The following is a 16373-nucleotide window of genomic DNA, read 5'->3' as shown; positions in this document are numbered from 1 at the left end:
AACTCTCCCTTCCCACTATCTGACCACCACCTCTTCTCCTTCACTCTGTCCTCCTCCCCTGCTCCTGCTTCGCCCAAAGCCACCCTCACCAGGCGCAACCTTGACGCTATTGACCCTACCTCCTTCTCCTCCTCTATTGAAACTCTATCACCCCTTCCCTCCATTGTCTGTCCTGACCAGGCGTCCTCCCTCTACAATCTCTCCCTCACTACTGCCCTGGACGCTGTCGCCCCGGCCTCTACTGTCAGCAGACGCCGCATTATTCCCCAGCCCTGGCACTAAAAACTCACCCGCTTCCTCCAAAAGTGCTCTCGCACTGCTGAACGCCTCTGGATGAAATCTCGTTCCCTGGCCGACTTCATTCACTTTAAATTCATCCTCTCTTCTTTCTGCTCCGCCCTCTCCCTCGCCAAACAATCCTTCTTTAAGTCCCTCATTTCTTCTCAGTCCTCCAATTCCCGCCGCCTCATTGCCACCTTCAGCTCCCTTCTCTCCCCCGCCCCCCCCCTTCTGTCCCGTCTTTCCTCTCCGCTTCTGACTTTGCCACCTTTTTCTCTTCCAAAACTGAGGCCATCAGACTGAACATCTCCTCACCCTCTTCTCCCGCCTCCCTCTTCGCTTCACCTCCCACCGACACCCAACTCTGGTAATCCTTCTGCCCTACAACAGGTGAAGAAGTTCGCTCTGTCATTCTTTCCTTTCCACCCTCTACCTGCCCTCTCGATCCCATCCCCTCTCACCTCCTTCGCTCTCTTTCTCCCACTGCCTGCTCTTACCTCGCACACCTTTTCAACCTATCACTCTACTCTGGTGTAGTACCCTCCTCTTTTAAACACGCTCTCATCTCTCCTATCCTTAAGAAACCAAATCTCGACCCCACATCTTTTGCCAACTATCTTCCTATCTCTCTTCTCCCCTATGCCTCTAAATTACTTGAGCGGATTGTCTGCAGCCGCCTAACCAGGCACCTCTCGGACAATTCCCTCCTTCACCATCTCCAATCCGGCTACTGACCCCTCCACTCTACCGAAACTGCCCTGGCCAAGGTTACTAATGATCTCCTATCGGCCAAATCCAAGGGTCATTTCTCCCTACTCATCCTCCTTGACCTCTCCGCAGCCTTTGACACCGTGGACCACCCCCTCCTGCTGCAAACTCTTCTCTCTCTCGGCCTCTCTGGTTCTGTCCACGCCTGGTTCACCTCATACCTCGCTAACCGCTCCTTCTCTGTATCCACGTCTGGTTCTTCCTCCTCCCCCTACCCTCTCGCTGTAGGAGTCCCACAGGGCTCCGTTCTCGGCCCTCTACTCTTTTCGCTCTATACTTCCTCCCTTGGTGCTCTCATCTCCTCCTTTGGCCTTCAGTATCACCTTTATGCTGACGACATTCAACTTTACATCTCTTCACCTGATCTTTCCTCCACCCTCCTCGCTCAGGTATCTGACTGCCGCGCCGCCATCTCCTCCTGGATGTCGGAGCGCTTTCTCAAAATCAACATTTCCAAAACTGAACTCATTGTCTTTCCTCCTCCCAGCCTCCCATCCCACCATGACCTCTCCATTGTCGTTAACAACAATACCATCTCCTCTGTCACCCAACTCCGCTGCTTGGGTGTCACCCTTGACTCCTCTCTCTCTTTTGCCCCCACATTCATTCTCTTGCCCAAGCCTGTCCCTTCCAACTATGCAACATTGCCCGCATCTGTCCCTTTCACTCTCAGGAGGCCACCAAAACCATCATACACGCACTCATCATCTCCCGCCTGGATTACTGCAACCTCCTCCTCACCGGCCTCCCCCACTCCCGTCTCTCCCCCCTCTGCTCTATACTCAATGCGGCCGCAAGACTCATCTTCCTCTCACGCCGCTCCCCCTCTGCCTCCCCTCTCAGCCTTGCCCTACACTGGCTCCCCTTCCCCTACAGAATTCTTTTCAAACTCCTCACCACAACTTACAAGGCTCTCTCCCACTCTACTGCCCCTTATATCTCTAGCCTCCTCTCCATTCACATTCCCGCCCGCTCCCTGCGCTCGGCCAATGACCGCCGCCTCTCCTCCACTCTGATCACATCTTCCCATTCCAGAATCCAGGACTTTTCCCGTGCAGCCCCCTTCACTGGAATGACCTCCCTCGCTCCATCCGCCTCTCTCCTACTCTGTGCTCCTTCAAACGTGCACTCAAAACTCACCTCTTTCTCAAAGCCTACCAACCATCCACTTAACCCCCATCTCCTCCGCTCATTCTCCCCTCTCTCCCATTCCCTCAACTGGCTCCTCTTGTGCCTGGTCTGTTTTACCCTCCCTTAGGATGTAAGCTCGTATGAGCAGGGCCCTCTTCCCTCCTGTCTTCTTTACCGTTCCTCTGCTCCGTGTCTATTGCATCTGCCTGCCTGGAGTTTGTGAAGTATTGGTACTTTTTGTTTATTGTTCTGTACTGTTATACCATGTATAGTCTACTGTTTGTACTATGTGCGGCGCTGCGGAAACCTTGTGGCGCCTAACAAATAAAAGATAATAATAATAATGATTGTTATGCAACATTTAAATAAAGAATACGTTTAAAAAAAAAAAAATTCACATGTGCACAACTACATGATTTACGGTCAAATCAGAGATCTGCATCTCTCAATCACCTACTGAAATGATTGACTCCTCACACATTATACAGATACCTGCCTATCCTGCAGCAATATCTTAACATAATTTAAAAAATGGGCGGAACCTCACCCCACACAAACATCTAGGTAGAGGAAGCGCTTCCTCACCATTCATTGCTTTGTGTATAGTTTATGTTCGGTTCACTCCCTGCAAAACTGTACACTTGGTAGGTTTTTATTTTGTTTATAATGAGCCTGCCCATTAAAAGAAAATCGTGCGCTTGGTGCCATGACAACAACGCTGCAAACAATAAACAGGAAAGCAAACATTGCAGATGTTGGACCAAGGACTGGTTGCAGAAGAGAGTCATTTTCACATATGCCACTGCTACAAGAGATACGGGGGAGAATGATCCTGATGACTTCAACTGGTCACCCCACTCATAGAAACGAGAACACAATAATGAGTGTCTGCAGGCAATAGTGAAGCATGGGGGAGGTTCCTTGCAAGTTTGGTGCTGCATTTCAGCAAATGAAGTTGGGGATTTAGTCAGGATTAATGGTGTCTTCAATGCTGAGAAATATAGGCAGGTACATACCCATCATGCAATATCATCAGGGAGGCATCTGATTGGCTTCAAATTTATTCTGTAGCAGGCCAAGGACCTCAAACATACAGCCAATGTCATTAAAAATTATCTTCATCGTAAAGAAGAACAAGGATCCTGGAAGTGATGATATGGCCCCCACAGATCCCGGATCATAACATCATAGGGGCATATTCAATTGACGGCGGGATCGCCGAAAATCCAGCGTTCGAAAAATATTACCGTTAATACGGTAACTACTCACTGAATTTCAGCTCGCGAGCTGAAATCCAGCGAGTAAATTACAGTATTAACGGCTTTTACGCACAGGATTACCGTATTAACGGTAATATTTTTCGAGCGCGGGATTTTCGGCGATCCCGCCGTCAATTGAATATGCCCATAGAGTTTTCTGGGATTACATGAAGAGACAGAAGGCTTTGAGCAAGTCTACATCACAGAAGATCTGTGGTTAGTTCTCCAAGATGTTTGGAGCAACCTCCCTGTCAAGTTCCTTCAAAAACTGTGTGCAAGTGTACCTAGAATAATTGATGCCGTTTTAAAGGCAAAGGGTGGTCACACCAAATATTGATTAGATTTAGATTTTTCTTCTGTTCATTCACTTTGCATTTTATTAAATTCATAAAAATAAACACTTCTATTTTTCAAAGCATTCTTACTTTGCAGCATTTTTTCCCCACCTGCCTAAAACTTTTGCACAGTACTGTATATATAATTTTTTATGTAAATAATATATAGAATAATATGACAGGATTAACACAGCAGCCTTTTGGCCAGTGAGAAATGTGATTTTGCTAAGCGGACGCCATCTTGTTGCTTTATAGCAATTTTGTTCTCTTATAGCTTAAAGACAGATTAGATACTGCTAGCTCGTAGGAGTTATTCACTGTTTGCACAAGACTATGCCCAATGACCTTGGATATAGCAGATGGAGATAAAACAACTCCCCCCTGGGGAGTATTCCTGAGTGAAAATGAGAGAATGTAGCAAGATCTGTTTAAAGGAAGCATGAGTGGTTAAAACCTTTTGGGGCATAGTTTTCTGTAATATGTGATTTTGTGCTATATAGATATGGACTTGCAACTAATAAAGCAGAGCTAATTGTACACGCAAAACATGCAGTGCAATTCTCTCCAGCTGATGAGCTCATAACTGAAACTGACACTCACAGGTGAACAATCTGATTTAGATCCGACACCAGCGACTAGTGTAGAGGTGCAAAACATGGTGTCCACCAGGTAATAAAAACTTGTGAACATAATTTAGCAGCAAGGAGACAACAAATACCTAGCTACCCTCCCCCCTCCCCTGAGGATACTACCTCACTTCTTGACTCCTCTCTAACCAGTGGGCTGCTACACAGCTTGTGAGGCAAAAGGTGAGGTGATGGAACAAGGAACCATATATAATGCTCCCTGGCCTCAAGTTCATTACAGGCAGCATTCAAAGTAAGCATGTCTGCATTTAGAAAAGGTCTTCATAGGTCGTTATGTTGTTACAAGGACTTCCTTGTAGGGTAGAAATGGAGGGGTTATTGTTGCTCCTGTTTGGATCATTATATTGTTACAATCAGTGGTCGAAGTGGGGGTTTATATAGTAGTATGTCATACCACTACTTGTCCTTCTGCCTTTAGTGAAGCACTATCAAATTCCCTTCACTTATAATCCCATTACCTGTTTCATACAGTCACTTCTAAATGTCCACTTCGACCACTGTTTATAATACTAATCAAACTTAACACATTCCACACCATGTTTTGCACCTGTACACTAGTCGCTGGCCAAAAGGCTGTTGTGTTAATACCCCAAAGGCTATTAGTAGGGAATTTATGTCCACTCAGCATCCCCTCACTCCTGTATTTGAAACATTGTTTAAAACCAAATAGGTTCTCCCCTCTGCCTTCCACCCAGAGACATTGGTTAAAACAATTTAATCATTGTCTTATTAAATTGTCGATTTACCAGACAAACGTATGCAGACGAGTGTCCTAAAATTGGCAAACTTGGCTGAACTACTCCACCAAATCATCCCCAATTATTGAATAACTTTTATGGTAGTATTTTTTTTGTGACACTTCACCTACTTGTCATGTATGGCAGTGTGCTGATAATTTTATGTTTGTCAACTTGTATCTGATCATTGCCCAAAAACGGATTTCCCAATATCATGTTGGTATATCTCATAAAACACTGCTTCATGAAAAGTTGCTAATGACAGATACTTTGCAAGTTGTGTTCTTTGAGGAAGCCTAAACTGCGGCCGAGTATGATTATAGTGAGTCAGTCCTATACAACGTTCTGTGAAGCAGATGGATTTCTTTAAATTACAAAATTTGTCTATGGATTTTTTAAATAGTTACATTTAAAAGCTCTTACATTTGGAGTTTAAAATCAAATATGTAATACTTATGTTTTCATTCACACACATATTCAGTAACTTGGGTCACTCATGTTACTTTTATACATGAACGTTATCACATCTTCTGAGGTTCTCACATAATTCACTTACCTGAATAGTAGATAAAAGGATGCCAGATGCCGAGTAAATCTCTAAAACAGGCCGTGAACTGCTGGTTTTCTCTTTTGTCAATAGATTCTTCATCAAGGCTTCATATGTGAAAATGAAAAAAGTAAAGTAAATCATTTTGTCGGTATATCCTTTACAGAAACTTAAAACAAAACAAACAATTATCAAAATGAACAAAACAAAAAAACTGGACTTTTTTTCCAGGGCAAATATTGACTAGTGTAAATAGAAAAGCATTGTAAAATTGTATAGTATGATTACAATTATTAAACGTATATCGAGTCAAACATAACAAGATATCAGTCAGAAATTATACAGGTAAAGTGAAATCTAATAATAAATCGATACAACACTCAGGTTTGGAAAGCGAAGTTAAAAGCTTTGCTCTCAAAGCATGCCGGAGACTTCCCTTAAATAACATTCTGAGATAATTCATAGTCTGTATCTTAATATAAGACGTATAAAGGAAGAGGAAGAACAGAAGTTTCTTTGGTAAGGTGCACAGAATCCTCTGTAACCAATCACATTTCTAATCATGTATTGAGGCCATCCTTTTAAAATGTAACCTTTATTAACGTGTTTAAAAAAGCAAAATATAAAATAATTATGTGCTCATTAAATAAAATTATCTTAATAAAAATGGGCTGGATGCACTATAATCTTATACCTATACAATCCTGATTCATGGATTATATGGTATGAAGGTTTTGTAGTCAGGTTAACCTGCAGGTGTATAGAGTGGTTAATTAGATAAATATCCTGCAGTTGCAAGAGTTGTAATAAACACCTTCATTTATCTGCACATATATATATGCACTAGATAAATGTTTAGTAGTATCTGATCTGTTTGATAGCAGATCGTGGGTGTCTGATTAAATAAGGTGGAGTAGTGTATTACCACCTATCTCCTTTGCCCTTGAATGCTGTATTAATCAGAATAGTCCCACCACTCCCGTACAGATAGATAATGAAGTGATCAACATGGATTCTATCTGTCAAAAGGTCCTATTGATATAGCTTAAGGATTCTCAGCAAATTCTCGGCAGAATAGCGCTCTCAAATTGCAAATGAGTTATGGGGTGTGATTTCCTAACTGCCTATTAGTCCCCTCTATCTTTGGGCTTATAGGGGTATAAATTGCATCAACTAAACTCCTTCAAAGTAAAAAGAATTGCGTGCATCCAGCGGTAACGCCGACGCGCGTTTTGCTGTATTGCTTAGTCAAGGCAAACAAAGAGGATGAATTGACAGTTCTTATATACAGTCAGTTCCGTGTGAACTAACTTACGTCACTGGAGTGGGAACCATTCACAGTCGAGTATCCAGTTTGATTGGCAGTATCATTACCCAATGAGGAGTATTATGACTCCGCCCAATAGTTGCCTATTGGTTAGAACTCGGCTGTGACTTAAATAGGAATAATTAAGGTTTAAGAATGGTATACAACTCTTTATCTTAAATAGTAAAATTGCTTATAGCTCAATTGTGGCACTCCAATATCCTTAATAAAACCTTGTAAATCAGGAGCATCAGTCGCAAGATTATTTTGCCTCTCTCAATCAAGAGAATGTCTTTCTTAGATCCTTACCATAGTTTTATTCTTAGTTATCAATGGGATTTTACATTTATAATAATAATTGTCCACTCATCTTGTATAATCCGAAGGTTCGCATTGTATGAATATCTCGTCCGTCAGTGTATAAGGGAACCACTCTCAATCAAACATCCTATTTGATTGGCAGTACCATTACCCAGTAAGAGCTACTGTAGCACAAACTGCTGAAAAAGTTAATGCTGGCTGTGATAGAAAAGTGTCAAAACACACAGTGCATCGCAGTTTGCTGTGAATGGGGCTGCGTAAGCACAGGCCGATCAGTGTTCATGCTGACCCCTGTCCACAGACAAAAGAACCTACAGTGGGCACGTGAGCTCCCGAACTGGACCATGGAGTAAAGGAAGGAGGTGGCCTGGTCGGATGAATCACATTTTTTACATCATGTAGACAGCCGTGTGTGTGAGAGTTGTTTACCTGGGGAAGAGATGGCACCAGGATGCACTATGGGAAGAAGGCAAGTCGGTGGAGGCAGTATGATACGCTGGGCAATGTTCTGCTGGGAAACCTTAGGTTGTGGCATTCATGTGGAAATTATTCTGACATGTTCCACTTATGGGTCACTCCACCTCAAATAAACACATGGTTTCAAACTGACTTTCAGATTGCATTGAAATTTGATATAATAAATACTGTCATATGTGTAAAGAAAATTCCCAAATCTTAGGCTGATATGTGCACTGTTTTTGAAGGTAGCCTTTAAATTTGCACTTTTTTAACAAAAAACTTGCTTTTAACATTTTTTTAATTGCATTTGTAGCTCACCTGACAGAGCTAGAGAGTTGGGCAATGTCTCATTTTAAACCTCTTTACGGGCTTTTATATGATCTATAACACAGCATCATGTTTCAATAAATATTATAATTGTAAAATTTTCAAAATCAAAATTTAGATTTTCTCAAAAAGCCAATTTTTGAAAAACATCTCAAAAATTGTTCACTCTGTTGTTAATAACTCTTGTTTTATTTTGAATACATGATGAGATCATCTGCTACAAGAGCTTTCATTTTGGACTGTTTGTTACAATAATAAAAATGAGAACTATCTATGCCTGTTTATTACTTTTAATTTAACTCCTTAAACATTCCCTTTGATGTATATTATGTGCAATGACACATTATGTTAAATACTGAAATATTTAAAACAGTTGTGATAATTTTATGCCTTTCACATAATTTAAGAAAGTTTACTACATATCATTACCATTTGGTGCTGCTGCTCTGGATGAATGGTGCTACTTAATGGGTTGGAACTGCCTGAAGGCTTCAATTGTTTTTAGTATTTCCAATTCAGAAAAGGTGTAGTATTTAATCTGTTGGAGTCAACAGACTCAGCTGCCACAGAACATCTACTATAGCAGTCCATAAAATATCCGGTTCCCTTGGGTATGAAAAAGGTGGTGATGGACCAGCTGGATGGAGGAATGTCACTTACACCTCATCAATGTTTTCATCTTTCTCCAGAATAAATGCGAGCCACCATTTGTTGTCATAGACAGTAGTTACATACCCTCTAATGTCAGCAAGTGGGAGCTGATACTACATTATCTTGAGGAACTGAACAAAAGATCCTATTGCTCTTTTCAAAGTGTCCCAAGTTGTTTTCTGCAGCTGGCACAAACATTTACAACTTTTGGCATTTCAGAAAAAAATTTACACATCCATTCTGAAACCGTTCTCAACCCCTTCTTATTAGAAGTATGATTAGCCTTTTTAAATCGGTTGAAACTATAAAAGATACCTGCCACTTTCCTCCATATTTATTCTTCTTTACTTCTCTAAAACAATTTAAACACCACAACAGATTTGGACTGGACTGCCGGGGGGAGTCGGGGAAATATTTCCCATGAGACTCTGCTGAGGGGTGATAGGAGCATGTGCTGAGCTCTGATTGGAGGAGCCCATCCAGGGCCGCATTTACCGCTAGGGTGAGGGGCACAGTGTTAGACCTAGGGGTAGAAACTGTAGTGGCACTGTAACTGTAGGCACCTCAATATGACATTACAGGGTCATGTGGTCGCAGCGGTCACATGGTACAGGAGCTCCATCACTTCTTTCGGTTCCTGTAAAAAAAGGTAAGTAGTGTGTGTGTGTGTGTGTGTGTGTGTGTGTGTGTGTGTGTGTGTGTGTGAAGCTGCATGGCACAAGGGGGGAATGTATGATGGCAGTTGCTCTGGCACAGGTGGGGCATGTGTGTGATGGAAGCTGCTCTGGCACAGGGGGGTCATGTGTGTGTGAAGCTGCTCTGGCACAGGGGGGCATGTGTGTGAGAAGCTGCAGGGCACAGGGGGGGGGCATGTGTGTGAGAAGCTGCAGGGCATAGGGGGGGCATGTGTGTGTGAAGCTGCAGGGCACGGGGGGGCATGTGTGTGTGAAGCTGCAGGGCACAGGGGGGGGCATGTGTGTGTGAAGCTGCAGGGCACAGGGGGGGCATGTGTGTGTGAAGCTGCAGGGCACAGGGGGGGCATGTGTGTGTGACGCTGCAGGGCACAGGGAGGGCATGTGTGTGTGACGCTGCAGGGCACAGGGGGGGCATGTGTAATGGAAGCTGCTCTGGCACAGGAGGGGGGCATGTGTGGTGAAAGCTGCTCTGGCACAAGGGGGGCATGTGTGATGGAAGCTGCTCTGGCACAAGGGGGGCATGTGTGATGGAAGCTGCTCTGGCACAAGGGGGGCATGTGTGATGGAAGCTGCAGGGCACAGGGGGCATGTGTGATGGCAGTTGCTCTGGCACAGGGGGGACGTGTGTGTGTGAAGCTGCAGGGCACAAGGGGGGCATGTATGATGGCAGTTGCTCTGGCACAAGGGGGGCATGTGTGATGGAAGCTGCAGGGCACAGGGGGCATGTGTGATGGCAGTTGCTCTGGCACAGGGGGGACATGTGTGTGTGAAGCTGCAGGGCACAAGGGGGGCATGTATGATGGCAGTTGCTCTGGCACAGGGGTGGCATGTGTGTGATGGAAGCTGCTCTGGCACAGGGGGGGCATGTGTGATGGAAGCTGCTCTGGCACAGGGGGGGCATGTGTGATGGAAGCTGCTCTGGCACAGGGGGGGCATGTGTGATGGAAGCTGCTCTGGCACAGGGGGGGCATGTGTGATGGAAGCTGCTCTGGCACAGGGGGGGCATGTGTGATGGAAGCTGCTCTGGCACAGGGGGGGCATGTGTGATGGAAGCTGCTCTGGCACAGGGGGGGCATGTGTGATGGAAGCTGCTCTGGCACAGGGGGGGCATGTGTGATGGAAGCTGCTCTGGCACAAGGGGGGCATGTGTGATGGAAGTTGCAGGGCACAGGGGGCATGTGTGATGGAAGCTGCAGGGCACAAGGGGGCATGTGTGGCTAAAGGTGCTGGACAGAGAGGGGGCATGTGAGTTATAAGTCTGTTCCCCACACGGCCCATCCGCAGCGAACAAAACCCTTACAACACTCACCAGCCTTTCTTTGATATTCCCCATGACACGTGCTAATTATCTATTCCCTCACATGACCCGCTGCCTCAATCCTGACACCTCTCTTACCTCAAAATGGCACCCTTTATATTAATATAATGTGTGTGTGTGTGAGGGGCCAGTGTATGTATATTATGTGTGTGTGTGTGTGTGTGTGTATTTATATTATGTGTGTGTATGAGGGGCTGTTTGTGGGATGGAAATAGGTTAATTTTTTTAAATGGTAACACTATTAATTTAATGTTGGAGCTGGTTGGAGGGAAATAGGTCTATTTATTAAATGTGTATGCTATTAATTTAATGTTTTGGTTGGAGGGAGGTGTACTTTTAAAATGTGGGTGCTATATTGATTTAACACTGGGGTGTTTGGAGTTTACTAAATTTCGTGTACCCATTTTTTTTCCAAATAGGGCCTCCAACATTCCAGGATCCAGACAAGAGGCAACTGATCTAAAGACACCAGTAGCCATAAGCCGCGAGTGTGATGAGAACAGGTAGGAGAGAGCAGGGCAGTCTGCCAGCTATCCTGAATCTGGTGGGATTTATATTATGAGGAGGTCTGACTGCTTTAAATGTTGCACTATGGGATTCATGCAGAAGACTGACATATTAACATGATTATTGCATTCCAGTACTTTTTTATGTTTCTGTAGGTAGAGGGCTGCAGTCAGTAACTTTAGTGGCGGACAGTATGTGACGTGGTAGTGATAGGAGACTGCTGATTTTTTATTACTGGGCTTGCTAACCATGAACTGCAGTTTCTTGACATGTTAATTATGATTAATACCTTAGTACTTTAGTTAAAGATAAAGTACAATTTGTGTGAATTGAAAGGTAAGCCGTGGTGGAAGTGGGGTGTGTATGGTAGTAGACCATACCGCTACTTCTCATTCTGCCTTCATTGTAAAATAATAAAATTCCATTCACTTGTTTACATTCTCATTACATTTTTCATACCGCCACTTCTAAACTTCCACTTCGACCACTGAGCTTAATATTCATCGTATGGAGTATATGACCAGTATAATTAAAAATTCTGCTAGATCCTTTGACAAAATATGGGGTCCATGGACATTATTCTTTAACTGCTGGGACCACAGTGTGATGTAGTGTAATGATAAAGGAGGGCACAGTGTGATGAGAGGGACAGTAATGAGGGGCCACATGGTGATGCAGTGTAATGATAAAGGAGGGCAGAGTGTGATGAGAGGAACATTAATGAGGGGCCACATGGTGATGCAGTGTAATGATAAAGGAGGGCACAGTGTGATGAGAGGGACAGTAATGAAGAGCTGCAGTGTTATGCAGTGTAATGATAAAGGAGGGCACAGTGTGATTAGAGGGACAGTAATGAGGGGCCGCTTGGTGATGCAGGAGGAGCAGCGTGATGTGCGGCTGCACATAATTTACCCTTCTTAACTATAGGAGTATATGCTATGCTAAAATAAATTGTGCTATGGATTGTTTCAGGGAGGGAGGGGGGGGGCAAACCAATATCTTGCCTAGGGCCCCATGAGGTCTAAATCTGGCTCTGAGCACATCACATGGCCTGTGGAAAATAGCAGCAGTCTCATGGTCTGTGCCTTCTCTTCTCTGCCTGGCCAGATGACTGAGGCTTCTTTTTGGGAGTTCAGTGTCACTCCTAATCTGCTGGGTCTCTCTCTCCCAGCAACCCTTCTCCAAGTTGCTGTTCCTCCTTGCTCCCAGGACACATTCTCCCAGTCTGATACTCCACTGTAATTAAACACTTTGGTTTTACAAATGTGACACAAAAGGTCCAGGATCAGGTAAGGTTTGGGTGGGCTAAAATTAGTGACCAAGGGGCTTTTCTTCACTAAATAAAGCCCACCCAAACCTAACCTGTCTCTGTAAAAGGCAGGCCTATTCAACACAATTGAAATGTCTTTCCACATAGAGCATCTTTCCACATACGTTTACACGCTTGCGCAAAAGTGGAATCAGGCGCTATCTGTAAAATCTTGTCCCCAAACACACCTTCAGAGGAAAGTGCATTCCTCTAATGAAGGCGTATAACTTCAAAACCAGTGCACATATCAAACTAAGATTTGGGGGTTTTCTTTATATTCATGGCAGCATTTATTAAAGCAAGCTTAATTGAAATTAGAGAATGTAAGGTAGAATTTTATCTAAAAATGTGTTGATTTGATGTGGAATGACTCCTACCTAAAAACATTGTTGTAGACCAAGTACATACCCCTTCATGGCAATGGTATCCCCAGATAGCAGTGGCCTCTTTCAGCAGGATAATGATGTTTTGGAATTTAAAGGCTGATCAACTATGTCATGGTAGATGTTTTCATAGGTGAGAGGAGATGCCCAGAAGAAGTCCTGACTACTGGAAATTGAAGAGGTAAATGAATGTGGTAGTGAGGAAGCGACCAGTGTAGGGAGTGAAAATAAGTGTGGGTAGACATAAGTTTGGAGACACAAGGGAAAGGGGGCTGGAAGAGGCTTTGTAGGAGAAGGTGAGGAATTTAAATGTAATTGTGTAGGACACTGGGAGCGAGTGTAGCAACTGACAGAGAGACACAGCAGAGACAGAGCAGCGGGAAGGAAAAATAATACTGACTGCAGCATTGAGGATAAACTGAAGAGGGGCAAGAAGGCTAGTCCAGAGAGGATGTGATTACTGTAGTTAAGGGGAGAATGGAGTGAACAGGAGCTTTGGTAAATTACATGGTGAGGAAGGGCCGGGATTTGTTCCTAAGGTGGAAGCGCCATTGTTTGGAGGGACTGAATGTGAGGAACGAAGGAGAAGGAGGAGTCCAAGATGACCCCTAGGCAGTGAACTTGAGGGACAGTGCTCAAACCAGATTTGGCAGCCACATAAAATGGAGAACAAAACTAGCGTTCTGAGAAACTCATGTATCCTTATATATCGTTTGTGCCTCCTAGACTTTATTTCATGTTCAAACATTGCTTAATTTGTAGCCCAGCTCTATACTCATCTTTTATGTCACGGTTTCCAAAGACTACTGGACAATCCCCCTTTATTAGGCTTCCACCCTTGTGACCAATCTACTCCCTGCCCCTCCTTCACCACATCTCCTCAACATTCTTCCGCAAACAAAACCAAAAACAGCAGTCAGCTTAATTCCTCTGGATGCTGCCTATATTTTTTTTATTTACTGTGGCCGGGTACCCCTGGATCCACTGACTGCACAAGTGTGGCAAGATGGGCACCGTAACAACGGAAGAGTTAATATCCAAAGCTGCAGCTCCAAATGGGTTATACCACAGTAGGTAGGGGTAAGTATTTTTAGATGGGAGACTTAAAGAATGACCTCCTGTCCTAGACTTGGTGGCATCAAAAGGAGAGGAGGCTGAGCCTCAATCTACCTGGTGCTCGTGGTCAGTGGAGGGAACTACATTTCCCCATGACAATGTTAAATATATGAAATCAGGCTGATTAACGTGCTATCTGCATGAATCAGCCTGGATTGGTGTAAGGGGCAGGAGGCTGGATTACCTCCTGCCAGGTTATGTGTCCTGAACTGTATAAAAAGAGCTGTGTTGTCCATGTAAAAGGTATATTCCCATCTGTAACTTCTGGATGATCACTAGTACCTTTAACTAGTGTGTAACAGTTCTAATAAGGAACCTTTATGAGTAATAGACCATCGCTGCTTCAATATTCTGCTTGCTGTATCCTGTGACCAACAGATAAAGAGTTTACACTCGAATCTGTTCCCCGGCTGCCCTGTGTTGAACCCAGCGTCTCTGTGTCAACATTCTGCCTGCTACAAAGCAGTCCTGATCCAAAGTAAGCGGTCAGGATGAACCAGCCAGCCACAGCAAAGAGGCGCTGCAGCAGCTATACAGAAGTAATCAGTTCCAGGTGCCAGTAAAGGAGAATGATGATGACAGCACTATCCTGCTATGAAATTTGAGACCACCTCGTCCAGCTGTGTAAAAATTAAGGAAAATACATACTGCCATCCTAGACATTTGGTGGATGTGGCCAAGTCCCCCTCCAATGCTCCATATGTTTTGAGCATATTGTAAAATTTCACTTTCCTACACGTCAAATCACTAATTTAGAGGATCTCTAGAGGGCTTTGGTGAACGTGGCCAGCTAAGGACGTTGCTGGATGTAGCAGCTACACAACAGGCGCAGCAGGCCCATATGCTGCAGGTCGCACAAGCCCAAACAGAAAATACTGAGCTCTTACGTGAAGAGCTAGCTCAAGTGAAGCCGGTATATGATGTGTCTGGGGTGCTAGAGTGTCTGTTTTGCAGAAAATTACATTCTTTGATAATGTGAAGGCGTATCTCTTAGGATTTGAAAGAGTCGCCACAAGACTTAAATGGCCGCGAGGAGTCTGGGCAGAAAAACTAGTGCCGTATTTAAATGGAGAAGCTCAGCGGGCTTATGTTGCTTTGCCTAATGAACAGGCTTCTGACTTTAAGCAAGTAAAGGCTGAGAGATGGCCCCGAATAGGAGTGGCGGGACCGGAGAGAGCTCAGCAGTACCACGACTGGCGTTTTCTCCCAGGTAGAGCTGTTTGGTCACTGAAGAAACCCCAGAATAATAATGGAGAGATGCGTCAGATTATTACTATTTATTCTGATCAAAGGACCCGATTTGGATTGTGTCTACTGGATGCAGTACCAGAACGAGAGACCATAATTACTATCTGGATTTCACCTTTATGTTCCAATTTGTTCTTCAAAAAATCCCGAGTGGGGTAAGATCACTGTTGTGAGCAAAAAATATTTACTTTGGAAGACAGACTCATTATGCAGTTCTAGCAGCTGGAGTCATATACCGTCAGCAGGGCTCCATGAGTCGGGTGTTCCGTGTAAGATCAACACCTCCTGAATGATGTATGGACTGTAACATTATATGACTGGTCGTGTTACTTAACATTATTATGATCTACACAAGACTGTAACATTGCTATATAGTTACATCTAATAAGATTTTATTTTGGAAAGTGTGGAATGCTCCCTTGATTTTATATAAACAACAATCCAGGATCAAGGCATAAAAAACTGCTTTTTGGAGGACACAATTTATATATTTTTCCCTATATGCAGGGCCTGATCAACCACTAGGCTGATCAGGCTGCAGCAGTGCCATCTTAACAACATTATGGGCCCCCGGGCAAAGCAGTGCACCGGGGCCCCTAGAAATAGATATAGATATATAGATGTATACAGATACAGATATAGATATAGATATATAGAGATAGAGATAGATAGATGTACTTGCTCAGTGACCCTTGAAGGTTTTTTTGCAGGATTATTTATTCTCATTAAGAGCCGTGCCTATGAGGCCCCCTTGCCCGTGGGGCCCCCGGGCAGCTGCCCATTGTGCCCAATGGAAAAGATGGCCCTGGGCTGCAGGCTGGGGCGCGGCGCTGCCGGTATTTTTTTTATTTTTTCATTCATTTTTTTTCGGGGTGGGGGAGGGGGGGTCGCAGTGGGGTGTTGCCGCGGGGGGTGGAGGTGGTATAGATCAAAAGCATTGGTGGTCAGCAACAGGCAGCCAATCGCTAGGCTGCCTGTTGCTGTGCAGCAGACAGGAAGCAGGAAGTCTTCACTTCCTGTCTGCTGATCT

The 16373-nt window shown here is 44.2% G+C and overlaps 1 protein-coding gene across 4 annotated transcripts in view; it reads right to left on the bottom strand.

Annotated features, from left to right (window-relative positions):
- VPS16 (VPS16 core subunit of CORVET and HOPS complexes) overlaps positions 1–16373 on the bottom strand; it is a 521592-nt gene that overhangs the window by 445457 nt on the left and 59762 nt on the right. For all 4 annotated transcript variants that reach the window (XR_012678248.1, XM_075179981.1, XM_075179978.1 and 1 more), the window contains exon 3: positions 5713–5810. Coding sequence is in view for 3 of the 4 variants with exons in the window: in XM_075179981.1 (XP_075036082.1) it covers positions 5713–5810 (98 nt within the window). In the remaining variant the exon portion in view is untranslated. The remainder of the gene's footprint in view (positions 1–5712; positions 5811–16373) is intronic.

Source organism: Mixophyes fleayi, chromosome 7 (assembly GCF_038048845.1).
Source record: "Mixophyes fleayi isolate aMixFle1 chromosome 7, aMixFle1.hap1, whole genome shotgun sequence".
NCBI classification, from domain to species: Eukaryota; Metazoa; Chordata; class Amphibia; order Anura; family Limnodynastidae; genus Mixophyes; species Mixophyes fleayi.
The sequence above is the reverse complement of the archived record's forward strand: the minus strand, read 5'-3'. Positions and strand labels throughout refer to the sequence as shown.